The following is a 13,199-nucleotide window of genomic DNA, read 5'->3' as shown; positions in this document are numbered from 1 at the left end:
CTTCAGCTTAGTTTTATGGAAACCTGCACAGAACCTGAAACTAAAACATTTCAAATGCTCATTTCCTTCCTAGAAGAGACACTAAAATAACTCATCCATGCTTAGTTAGAAATATTTCTTAAATTGGCAAGTATTATCTAACAAAATTCACATTTTCTTCAACACATTGTTTTAAAATATCTTCACGGTTGTAATCACCTTGAAGTAATTTATAGTTTTCAAATTTTAAAGTTTGAAAACTAATATATATTGGCAATAATATATAGTAGTAATAAAGAAAATTCAGGAATGACCATTTATTTTAGAATAAATCAAAGGTATTCCTCTATAGGAACATGCTATGATAAAACTACAGTGTAAGTATGCTTTAAATAAAATTTACTATTATTGTCATCTTAGTGGAAAAGATTCATCTTAGCCTGGGTATGTAACCAGGATCTGTTACTGCTCTTTATCTGAAAAGGGGGAAAGATGTAACGATCACAATTTTGAAAAAGTAAGTTTTCAAAATCATATAACTTCAAGAAGAAAAAGCCTTCTTTAATTCACAGTACTGTTATTTAGTCACTAACTGCATGTGATAGCACGTACAAAGTGAATATGACATATTAAGTTTCTAAACATCTTTCCTGAAAATGACTCTCCTTACCGACTCAGACTCTCTCACTTCACACATGAGATCTGCATGCTCTGTTTTACTCTCTGCACATTTAAGGACATTATTTCCCGGATCATAGCTACAGAATTTTAAATGAATGTCTAGGGGCCAGTGCTGTGGCATAGCAGGCAAAGTCACTGCCTGCAGTGCCAGCATCCTATTCGGCCACCGGTTTGAGTCCCGGCTGCTCCACTTCCAATCCCGCTCTCTGCTATAGCATAGGAAAGCAGTAGAAAGCAGTAGATGATGTCCCAAGTCCTTGGGCCCCTGCACCTACTTGGGAGACCCGGAGGAAGCTCCTGGCTCCTGGCTTCAGATCAGCTCAGCTCCAGCCATTGTGGCCATCTGGGTAGTGAACCAGCGGATAGAAGACCTCTCTCTCTCTGCCTCTGCCTCTCTGTAACTCCGCCTTTCAAATAAATAAATAAATCTTTAAATGAATGTCTACCATCTTGTGTTTGCCCAAGGAAGTTAGAAGAGAGAAAAGGTACAAGCAGGTGGGAAATAAAAAACTTGGCACCTCGAGACAGCCCTTGCTGAGCTGGTACTGGTGCAAGCATTACAACAGCTGCCCATGGCTAAGGACGGACACGTAGACTCACTTGACTTATATTTAACGAAAAGTACTTCAAATGTATACATTAAGAAACAATACAGAACAAGGCTTGAAAGACTTACTATAACAGAGTACATCTAAACTGTGCAAAGGTCAAAAATAGAAAACCTGGGGCCATTTATACTTCAAACCCTGAAGTTAAACAAAACTTCCAATGAGCACCCAAAATCCTGCCGCAAAGGCCCAATGCCAGAGCCATGAACATCATGCAGGTGTCGTGGGCCCCGGTTTCTGACACAACATTTGCTTTTGAAGACATCTGCTTACATGCTTTCCTGAGGTATGAACAGAGACAGTCAAGTCAACTTCAGCGAAGAAGAAACAGAGGCAGTCACAAAACTCCAGGGTGAGTTCTTATGCAAACAAAAACCTACAGTGTAACCATTAACAGGGCTTCCTGTTAGCCTCCTGCCCTAACTGTGAATGATTTCCAGACTGAGCTGGAAACACCCATTGGTTCTCTGTAGCCTTTGGGATGGCATCAGCCTCTCCTACCAAAACCTTCATGCTTGGAACTACTTCCTGTTCCCCGTGTGCCCTGCCACCACAGCCACACCAAATTCTAGTTTCCCTTCATTTTCCTGTGTTTGCACACACTGTTCTTGTCGTTCAGATTCCCTTCCTCCCTCTCCCCAACATGTTTGCATTCTCAAGACCAGTTCAAACAAGGCCTGCTGTGAAACCTTCTGGATGCTTCCAGTAGCTCCTACTTTGGGGTCCCCATGGTAATTTATTATAAATTTATTTGTATATTTTGTGGGTTTTTTTTTTTTTTTGTATTTTTCTCTTTCGTTTTCGTCTCTCAAGTGTCTGCCACGAATGGGGCCTCAATATACATTCAAGGAGGGGGAAAAGAGAGGAGACTGAGCAGGGAGGAAAAGTGAAAGGCAAGAAGAAACTCCTGGGTTCTTGGACAAGATGAAGCAGAATGGTAACAGTGGCTGAATTTTCCAGTTGTTTTTTATCCTAATGATACTAAAAGATCCTATGTTTTAAAATTAAATGACTACTGAATGCCTTGGAATAATAAATGAAGCAGATTTAGTCTGACAGAGACAGCACTGGTAACTAATTAAGTGCATTATAATTGCAGTGTGGTATAGTAAATCATGCGTGGTCTGCACTTGAATGCAGGTGTCAGCAACCCCCAGCTGTGTATCTTTGGGCAGGCTACTTCTTGCTTGTAAAGCAGGTCTAACTGCACATAGTTGGTATGAGTGTTTTCTGAGAAAACAAAGATGAAACAGTAGGTAGACGCAGATATAGGGTAAGTCATAGGGTGGCCCCTCACTTGGCAATAAAATTACTATCAACCAAAAACATAAGCAAGATAATGGATATTTGACTCAATAGTTTAACTTGATAATTTATCACTAGACATATGATAATAAAATTTGTAACAACATGAGAGAAGGTTTAAACAGAGAGTCTGTAGGCAACTGATGCCTACTTAAAGGTACTCTGGGATGGGCATTTGGTGCAGTGGTTAAGACCCCAGGTGGCACATTGCATCCCCTGGTTTCTTGCATCTTCTTGGCATCCCTGCAGCTGCCTAGCTCCCAGTCGTGGCATCTGCTCCTGATTCCAGCTTCCTGCTGATGTGCACCCTGGGGGACAGTGATAAGTCCCTGACACCCAGTGGGAAACCAGGATCCAGTTCTTGGCTCTCAGCTTCCATCTGGCACATCCCCAGCTATTTCAGGTATTTATGGAGTGAACCAGAGGATAGGAGATTCTCTAACTCCTCCTCTGCCTCTCAAATAAATAAGACTCATGAAAATAATAAAGATATTTCGGTTTTTCACTATGATTTTAAACAATAAAAACTTGACAAGGAGTCATATTTCCATGACCTTTAGAAGTTTTCTTGATTTCCATCAAGGAAACTGTGCCTATGTGGTTCATTCACTCTATATTTTCAGAAAGCTTTAAAAATTCTTCCACACAGGGGGACAGCACTGTGTCACAGCGAGTTAAGCCACTGCTTATGACACCAGCTGGCACACCAGCTATCCCTCACCACAGTATCAGTCCCAGTCTCGGCTATTCTGCTCCCAATCCACCTTCCTGCTAGTGTGCCTGGGAAGGCAGCAGAAATACTTAGGCCCCTGCCACCCATGTAGGAGGCCAGGATGGAGTTTCTGGCCCAGAACTGGCTTTTGTGGGCATTTAGAGAATGAATCAGCAGACAGAAGATACTTTTTTCTCTGTCTCTCCTTTTCTCCCTGGAACTCTGCCTTTTAAATAATTAATAAATAAATAAATAAAACTTTTAAAAGTTCTTCCACATAATCAATAACCACACACTAACTCCCTGAAATAATAAAAACTGATTAAAAAAAAAAAAAAAAAAGCTTCTTCCCCTTTGAACGCAATGCACTGGTGTCAAACATCAAAGGCACATGCCACTTCACCTCTGACCAGTCCTTGACCGCTGTGGTTTGCTGGCATTCGAGCATCTCTGAGCATCGCATTCTGACCAATGGTGCTGGATGGCGACATTCTGCTGATGTCGACACTGTAAACAAGTCCGTTCAGTCTGTTTATAGTCCCCGTGAGCGGGCACTGCCTTGCTAATGCCTGTGTGAACAGCATGGTAGACCGCAATAGCAAATGAATTCATTTAGTCTCCAGTGAAACCCGGGGAAGCACGCATCTAAGGCTTCAAACTGATTGCCATTTAACTTTGGTTTCTCTTTCAAAGAGGTAAGGAATTTCTGCTACTGAAATTATTTTGGAAGTTATAGCATTTCCAAGTTTCTCTTCAGCATCACTTTTGACTTATTTCCCATTATAATCAGAATTTAATTATTCATCTCCTCATATAAACACAGAAGAGTTTCTAGTCTTTGAGAGCTTCACACGTATTAAGAACAAATCTAAGTAGAGAAGGGTAGCCAGAGATACAGCAAATAAAAATACAGAAGGCCCAGGTACATCTGGTTTTCAAATAAATAAAGAATAATGCTTTCTGTATGTCTATTCTAAATTTCATATGGGGCACACTCACAACTGTGCATCTTGACTCTTATCTGGGAACCTTAAATCGGGATGTTGGAACAACTTATATATGTAAATCTATCATTCAATAGAAGGGGCAAGTCCATGACCTAAGTCCATCAGGAATGTTTTCCAACAGGTGGTTTCTCAGCTTGTTGAGTTTTGTCATTGGTAGTGGTGTTATTGCTGCTGGCCTTTTGGGGACTGCGGTAAGGATAAGTTGGTTTTGAAAGAGCCTCTAACACTGTGTCTTGACCAGTCTGATGAATAATGATATTTTTTATGTTAGTAGGAACAGCACCACAGCCCAGCTGCCAGCTCCTTTATCATAATCATTCACGAGACAGGTCAGCTCTCAGAGATACCAATTGTCTTGTAGAAACAAAACAAAACAAAACAAAAAAACAGCTTTCTCACACTAATCTGATTTGCAAGTCTTAAAAGTGAAAGGAGACTGAATACAGGAACTGGATGAGTAGCATAAATATAGACTGCTTGTTTATGTAAATATGTGATATATATATATATACATTTTTATATATACATACATAAAAAAGGTAAGAAACTTTCTAAGCAAATTTGTTTTAATTAAGACAAAAGGCAAAAGGGAACAAAGCAAAACATTATGAGAGCTGTCCGGTAAATACTGGCCAAAGCCCCACCATCATGTCCCATTCTGCCGTCATTTACCCCTTGAACAAGCAATACCCTGTCGTCTGAACATTTCTACAGCCAGCATCCCCTTCTCAAACCTCACTCTCACTGCGCACCGGACCCCATCTTCACTCTCATCTGCTTGTGACACCAACTTTCACTGTGGCAGTTTCCTGTCAGGCATTTATTAAAGCAACAGGCCAAGTGAATGTTCCATGTTACCAAGTTGTTGGCAGTCGGGCATTCTGGGTTAATTACAGAAAACGGAAATGTATAGGAAGGGCAACACACCAGGCCTTCAAGGCTGCGAAGTCCATCTGAGACAATGGTAAAGGCCCAGCGAGCAGGGGCTTGGGAAGCAGAATCCCTGAGGACTGAACCAGGACTCCACCACTTATCGCTGAGTGGCCAGGTAATATTACTGAACTCTCTGAGCTGCATTTAATAACTACTATCTCAGGTGATTGTTGTCAGGTTGAAAATGAACAACCACATGTAAAATGTTTTAGACGCTGCAGGAGAAACTCCTACACACTTAGGAAAAGCCGGCAATTATGCAGTACAATAGCAAAATTGTTACAAATATGTTGTTGGAACTGGACTGTTCTGATATGAATAGTGGATCTGTGGGTTACCGGCTGTGCAAACTTAGCCACCTCATACCTCGTCGTCTCCTTGTCTATATTAGCAAACAATAATATTTACCTTATTAGAACTGCAGAGAGGATAACATTAATTCATGTAACAGTTTTCATGGAAAAAATCATGTAGGGGCTGGCATTGAGGCACAGCCCTGAAGATGCTGCCTGTGATGCCCACATCCCCTATCAGAGTGCCACTTTGAGTTCCAGCTGCTCTGCTTCTAATCTGGCTTCCTGTTAATGCATCCTGGGGAGGCATCAGTGGTTGGGCCCCCGGCCACTCATGTTAGAGACCTGGATGGAATTCCCAGCACCTGGCTTCCACCTGGCCCAGCCTTGGTTGTGGTGGGCATTTGGGGAGTTAACCAGCAGATGGAAGATAACTCTCTCTTCCCTCTCTCTTTCCCTCTGCCTGTTGACCGACCTCTGTCCTCAAAGAGTTGTATGATGAGAATTAACTGCAAAACTTGTTCTCAGTTTTTGTGTGTGTGAAAATTGTTGTAATCTTTATTTAGCATAGAGTTGGTCTGTGTATAAAGTTAATTGAAAATGAATCTTAATGGAGAATGGGATTGGCAAGGAGAGAGGGAGGAGGAAGGGGTGTGGGAGTGGGAGTGGGAGCGTGGGTATGGTGAGAAGACTAACTATATTCCTCAAGTTGTACTTAACAACATTTATATTCCTTAAATGAAAGGTTTCTTTGGGAAAAAAATAAGTAAACAAATAAAAGTTATTTTAAAAGCTGCTGAGAGGGGCCGGGGCTATGGTGCAGCGGGGTTAACGCCCAGGCCTAAAGCGCTGGCATCCCATATGGGCGCCAGTTTGAGACCTGGCTGCTCCACTTCCTATCCAGCTCTCTGCTATGGCCTGGGAAAGCAGTAGAAGATGACCCAAGTCTTTGGGCCCCTGCACCCACGTGGGAGACCCGGAAGAAGTTCCTTGCTCCTGGTTTCGGATCAGGGCAGCTCTGGCCGTTGCGGCCAATTGGAGAGTGAATCAGTGGATGGACTCTCTCTCTCTCTCTGCCTCTCCTCTATCTGTGTAACTTTCACTTTCAAATAAATAAATAACTTTTAAAAAATTAAATAAAAGCTGCTGAGGTCACTTATTCCCAATTTTAAAAAAATCATCTAAATCATTGTAAAATTCTACAACGTTTGGTACTGTCAGCAAGTGAGAAATGCTAAATACTTCAATTATCATCTGTATCATTGTCACTATTGATATTTTAGGAGATAGCATTTCAGATCATATTTAAGCAAAAGTAGAAAGTGCCAGCCAAAGGGACAGCAAGATTAAGAAGATGATTGAGACAAAGAGAGCAAGAAACACTTGTTCAGGGATGAGAAAATATCATTCGACCAGAGAATAACAAAGTGGGTAAGAAAGCTGAAAGTGGTAGATACAGCCTTGATTTTAGGAGCACCTGGTGCAAATCTGAGGTGTCAGTAACACTTTATTACCCAAGAGGCAGTTTTCCAAGATCTCTACACAGAGGAGAAATGAGAGTACCCAGTGACAATAGAGGCAGGAAGGGTAGTGAGGGACCGCTGCACCCGACTGAGTGAGAAGTCAGGAGAGCCTGAGCGTGGACACTCCAAACCAGAATAGAAAAGATGGGAGGCGTTCCCAAGACTGCAGAACCAGAACCAATGGGGTGTAGCCAATGGCAGAAGAGGAGGCTGTGGAGAAGAAGCTAGGAAAGAAAGGGCCTGGCCAGCGCCGCGGCTCACTAGGCTAATCCTCCGCCTGCGGCGCCTGCACACCGAGTCCTAGTCTCGGTTGGGGCGCCGGTTCTGTCCTGGTTCTTCCTCTTCCAGTCCAGCTCTCTGCTGTGGCCTGGGAAGGCAGTGGAGGATGGCCCAAGTGCTTGGGCCCTGCACCTGCATGGGAGACCAGGAGGAAGCACCTGGCTCCTGGCTTCAGATAGGCGCAGCGCACGGACCGCAGCGCACCGGCCGTAGCGGCCATTTGGGGGGTGAACCAACGGAAGGAAGACCTTCCTTTCTCTGTCTCTCTCACTATCCACTCTGCCTGTCAAAAAAAAAAAAAAAAAAAAAAAAAAGAGACAGAGAGAGAAAGAAAAGAAAAGAAAGGGCCTGAGAAGTAGACCAGAGCAGTTTGCTGTGAGAGACAGATACGGTGGTTACCGGGGGAAGGAACCAGCGCACGGAAGACCTCTTTCCCTTTCTGTCTCTGCATCTCTCTCTGTCACTCTGCCCTTCAAATAAACAAATAAGTAAATCTTTAAAAAAAAAAAAAAGTTGTTTAATGAAAAAGAGTGCATCCTACAAGCAAAGGAGGAAGGAGAGTGGGAGTGGAAGAAAAGCAGGAACAATCCACGCTCATTCTTCTCGCAGGGGCCACCACTGGCCACTTAGGGCTGAGCTTGGAGCTCTTCCTCTCTGGTCTCAAGCATCTGGTGCACATCTTATTAGCAGAGGTCTTGCCAGAGTAGCGCAACTCTATCATACACATTAGTTGGATAGCAAAAACAGGTGGCATATGTGTGCTCTGTAAGAGCTTGAAGAATGAATGAATGAACAAGCTAGTGGCCCATGGCCCATAGTCCTCCACATAAAGTTTGCATCATGAAGCTCTTGCCAGGATCACAAAGTATATTCTCATTCACAGGTCTATGATCTTTCCTACCTCAAGTAGCAGGCCTAATGGCTCTGTTATTTGTCAACTTGCTTTACAAGCATTAACTAGATAAATTGCATGCATAATGGTTTTTGAAATGTGTTACCTTTGTGGTCCATGAAATACTTAACCCCAGCCCTACCACATCCCACTGCCAAGAAATCATCCAGAGTAACAGCTGGGAGGAAGAAGGAAACCGTCAGTCATACTTAACCTGCACATAAATGAGACTACATTGCTGGACAGTGGAAGTAAAAGGGATTCTAAGGGGTGGGCGTGGTGGCACAGGGGTTAAACCAATGTCTGTGATGGCTGCATCCCATATTGGAATACTGGTTGGAGTTCCCAGCTTCTCTGCTTCCAATCCAGCTTCCTGCCTGTACATCCTGGGAAGTAGTGGATGATGGCACCAGTGCTTGGGTTCCTGCAACCAACCTAGGGGACCTGGATGGAGTATTGGTTCCTGACTTCAGCCTGGCCCAGCCTGTGCTGTTTCAGGCATTTGGGAAGTGAGTCAGCAGATAAAAGATCTCTCTCTCTCTCTCTCTCTCTCACTCTTGTTATTACTCTGTCATTCAAGTAGATGAGAATAAAAAACATTTTAAAATGGATTATGATTTTTATTATTATTATTTGAGAGGTAGAAAGAGAAGTCACAGCGATCCCTCATCCAGTGCTTCACCCCCCAAATGCCCACAACAGCCAGGACTGAGCCAGGCTGAAGCCAGGAGCTGGGAACTCAGTCTAGTGCTTGGGGGTGGTAGGGACCCAAGCACCTGAGCCTTCATCTGCTGCCTCCCAGGTTGTGGGTCAGCAAAAGGCTGGAATCGGAAACTGAGCTGGGATTCAACCTTGGCATGTCAATATGGGATGAAGGTATCCCAAGCAGCTTCTTAACCCCTGGGCCAAACACTTGCACCAACTGAAATTATTTTCAAAGTTTCATATACATCATACATCCTCAAATTATACAACAGATTTACTTTTAAGTGATCATCCAAATATCTTACATTGTGAAATAAGATTTCGTACTGTTTCATCATTCTCTTCCTCACTGTGGAGAGCACTAGGGCAGGAGGTATATCTCCCCCTCATTGAGTGTGGTTTATTCTCTACAGTATTTTCAGTTCTCCACTTATTGACCTGAAGAGTTACTCTCCAAGAAGCCAAGAATACATTTGCACAGGTTGTTCCTGTGAACTTCAAAGCTGCAATACAGTTTCACACTAAGGTTTTCTTCTAATTGGCTTACATGAGAACTAGCCAAGCACAGGTATGCAGGAGCTGACTGCTGAGAGCCAATTTGTGCTCATCTCACCCCAAATCCACACTCAATGATGCCATATTTGTAACGAGAAATCGGCCATATGAGGAGTATCTACCCCATGGTAATCCTCAAGTGCTACAAACCAGGGCTTTTATTTTCCAGCCTAACACCATACCACTCAAGGTTTTAAACTTGTCCACATGAAATTAATGCAGTTGAGACCTACTGCAAAGAAAGGAATACACTCAATGAATTAATTTTTCAGTAGTCTTCTATGTCTACATTTACATGTCAGCATCCTTACCACTTGCTGTCATGAGTATGGAATATTTTATATTCTCAATGCTCTTCCACAAAACCATAAAGAAACTGTGTTTTTGAGCTGTACATTTTGCCTAGTGATTAGGACCCTGGTTAACATGGCTGCATCCCACATCAGGATGCCTGAGGTTAACTGCCAGCTCTGCTCCGATTCCAGCTTCCTGCGAATGCAGTCTCTTGCAGGCAGCACTGGCGACTGAACTGAGTTCTGGGCTCCCAGCCCCAGCCCAGCCCAATCCGGGCTATTGTGGGCACTTGGGGAGTGCACCAGCAAATGAATACTCTCTGTCTGGGTGTGTGTCTCTCTCTTTCTATGTCACTCGAAAAAAATGTTTTCAATTAAAAATGAAAACAAAGCAATAAGAGTTTCACTAAGACTTTTCAGTTTGAGTCCTGAGGGAACTTTTTGAGTGGTAATAAGTCAATCTCACTGGAAAGAACACATATGTTTAAATAAAAATGTTGCCCCCTAGTCAGAATAAGATAACTTAAAGGGGTGTATATTGCTATACCTTAGCATTTGTACATACAGAAGATACTTGTACTGAAATCATCTCCATTGGAAAGAAAGCTGCCCTTCTCACAGGCTGTTGAACAATTACCACAGATCACGATTACTGCCATCACAGTTCCCTACTCTTGTGGACTGATGAAAAAACAACATGCTAATGGTTGGTCTTTTTAACTTAATAAAGATAAAACGTAAACACGTACCCATGCAAGAAGCAACAGATTCCTTTTCACCGTTCCACAATACCCTAACATGCCCACGATGATAAGGAAACAGCAAACAGCAATCATGACCGGATGAACCACAGGGAAGTAAGTCAAGATGACTGCCTCCTCCACCCTGAAGGAAGAAAAAAAATCACATTAGAAATAAAATATCATGAAACTGCACCTGAATCCTGCAACAGGGACAACAGTGATTCACATGAAAAATTATTTAGCTTGTCATGCCTCCAAGATAGTAACTGCAGTGATATTTTCAAATTCACTGTGCTATTGTTTGTGTGGTTATTTGCTTCCTTGCTTTTTTATTGTTTTTTATTTGTTTAGTTCTTTATTCAAGTGGTAGCATCCCTGACCCAACTCATTTAGAATATAATATAGACACCCTCAATAAGAAGTGGATCTATCATGAGCCCTGAGGCCTTTGTGTAAGTCAATCACATGGAATCCTATTCCGCTTCTCTGACTTTTTTTTAAGATTTATTTATTTATTTGAAAGTCAGAGTTACAGAGTTCTTCCATCCACTTGCTCACTCTCCAAATGGCTACAATGGTCAGGGTTGAGCCAGGACAAAGCCAGGAGTTTAATCCAGGTCTCCTCTGTGGGTGGCAGGGGTCCAAACACTTGAACCATCTTCCACTGCTTTTCCCAGACCATTAGCAGGGAGCTGAATTGGAAGTGGAGCAGCCAGGACTCTCACTAGCACCCATGTGGAATGCTGGCATCTCAGGCAGCAGCTTTACCTGCTGTGCCACAACATAGGCCCCTCATCTCTGATCTTCGAACTCACATGCAGCATGGTTCTTCTTCCTGACCACTGACTGTCCCTCAAGATGTGAAAGATGCAATGGGAAACTGAACCACATTCAAAGAAAAATGAAGGCAGAAAGATGAGTTTTGCTAGGACATTATACAAAACTTATTAACCAGGACCATTAATAATAATGGTATCGAAACTTAACCACTATTGGGGCCGGTGCTGTGGTACAGTGGGTTAACGTCCTGGCCTGAAGCACCTGCATCCCATATGCATGCCGGTTTGAGACCCGGCTGCTCCACTTCCAATCCAGCTCTCTGCTATGGCCTGGGAAAGCAGTGGAAGATGGCTCAAGGTTGGGCCCCTGCATCCATGTGGGAGACCCAGAAGAAGCTCCTGGCCCCTGCTTTGGATCGGCGCAGCTCCAGCCATTGCAGCCAATTGAGGAATGAACCAACAGATGGAAGACCTCTCTGTCTCTGCCTCTCCTCTCTCTGTGTAACTGACTTTCAAATAAATATATAAATCTTTAAAAAAAATCTTAACCACTATTAAGTGTTTACTAAATTCCATTGTGTCAAGGACAAAAGTGTATCTCATTTAATCCTTAATACAGTTCTGAGCGTTATTACATGTGGATATTAAAACCCACATCCAGAGATGAAGAAATTGATTACTTTATCCCTTGTGATATTAGGGACTAAACCCTTGAAATATGAGAAGTAAATGGCAGTGTGAGATTTAATTTTCATTAGCCCAAGAATACGACAGAAGAGGCTAACAGTAAGTTTTTTAAAAATGACTTTTATTTATTTTTACTTATTTGAAAAACAGGAGGCCGGCACCGCTGCTCACTTGGCTAATCCTCTGCCTGCGGCCCTGGCACCCCAAAAATGTTTCTATGAACCCTGGGTTCCTGACAGGACCAGGAGCACACCTCAGTGAGGGGCTGGAGCATGCACGTGTCTGCAGCAAAGGTTGCCATGCACAGGGAAAGCCCTCCCAGCAGACTGTGGAACAGCACCACCATACACACAGCAGAGGGCAAAGTTACTTAAAAGCCAGCATTTGAGGAAACCTGACAAAAGGATTTGATGAATCACTACAAAGCCTACCTTGTTTCTGCAGTTAAAGTCAGAACATTATTCAGGTAGTCTCTCATCCAGGCAGAAACGGCCAACACACTGATGGACATCAACTTGGAAGAAACAAATACACACTAATTACCATGGGTTTACACAACATCCACCACAGGATTCATGATCTTAGATGGAGGATTTATGTTACGTAATCTTCCTATTTCTCCTCGTTTCCATTTGATATCCATTGCAATTTACTATTACTATAAGTATCTGCCATTCCATTTTGAAATCTTACCCTAGCCACTAGGATACAGTAGAGAAAACTTCTAAATGGTTGATTTCAGGTTCTGTAGAGACTACAGAACAACTAATCTGTCAAATGCGTAAGATAAACCTAAAACACACTGTCATATTTAAAAGCTAGGAAGCACGTAAATACTACTACTGAGCAACTAAAGAGTATGCAAAAAGCCAAAAGAGCACCCTTGGAAGGGCTTCTGTGGGCTAAAATTCAAAAAACGTGTACATTAAAATAGTAGTAATAATTGTAATCGATTCAAGGGTTTAAAATCCACCATTCCTATTATCCTGTTTGCTTGCTCACTCTCTCTCTCTCTCTCTCTCTCTCTGCCATTCAAATAAAAACAAATAAATGAGCTTGACAGGAAAGAACCAGAGGCTTACTGAGAGCCTTCACCGAAGACTTCCTGCTGACACAAGCAGAAAGCACATGGAACACACCCTTTCGACAGCCCCATCCGAAATAATGGGCCTCTGGGGCAAGCTCTTCAATGGCAGCCAAATTTACCAGGTCAGAGGTTCTCAAC

At 42.8% G+C, this 13,199-nt stretch overlaps 1 protein-coding gene across 1 annotated transcript in view; it reads right to left on the bottom strand.

Annotated features, from left to right (window-relative positions):
- TSPAN12 (tetraspanin 12) overlaps positions 1 to 13,199 on the bottom strand; it is an 86,099-nt gene that overhangs the window by 55,406 nt on the left and 17,494 nt on the right. Inside the window, exons 4-5 of the mRNA XM_062207084.1 lie at positions 12,406 to 12,488; positions 10,515 to 10,650 (exon numbers count right to left, since the gene is read on the bottom strand). Coding sequence (XP_062063068.1) covers positions 10,515 to 10,650; positions 12,406 to 12,488 — 219 coding nt within the window. The remainder of the gene's footprint in view (positions 1 to 10,514; positions 10,651 to 12,405; positions 12,489 to 13,199) is intronic.

The sequence above is a fragment of the Lepus europaeus genome, chromosome 1, assembly GCF_033115175.1.
Source record: "Lepus europaeus isolate LE1 chromosome 1, mLepTim1.pri, whole genome shotgun sequence".
In the NCBI taxonomy this organism is placed as follows: Eukaryota; Metazoa; Chordata; class Mammalia; order Lagomorpha; family Leporidae; genus Lepus; species Lepus europaeus.
The sequence above is the reverse complement of the archived record's forward strand: the minus strand, read 5'-3'. Positions and strand labels throughout refer to the sequence as shown.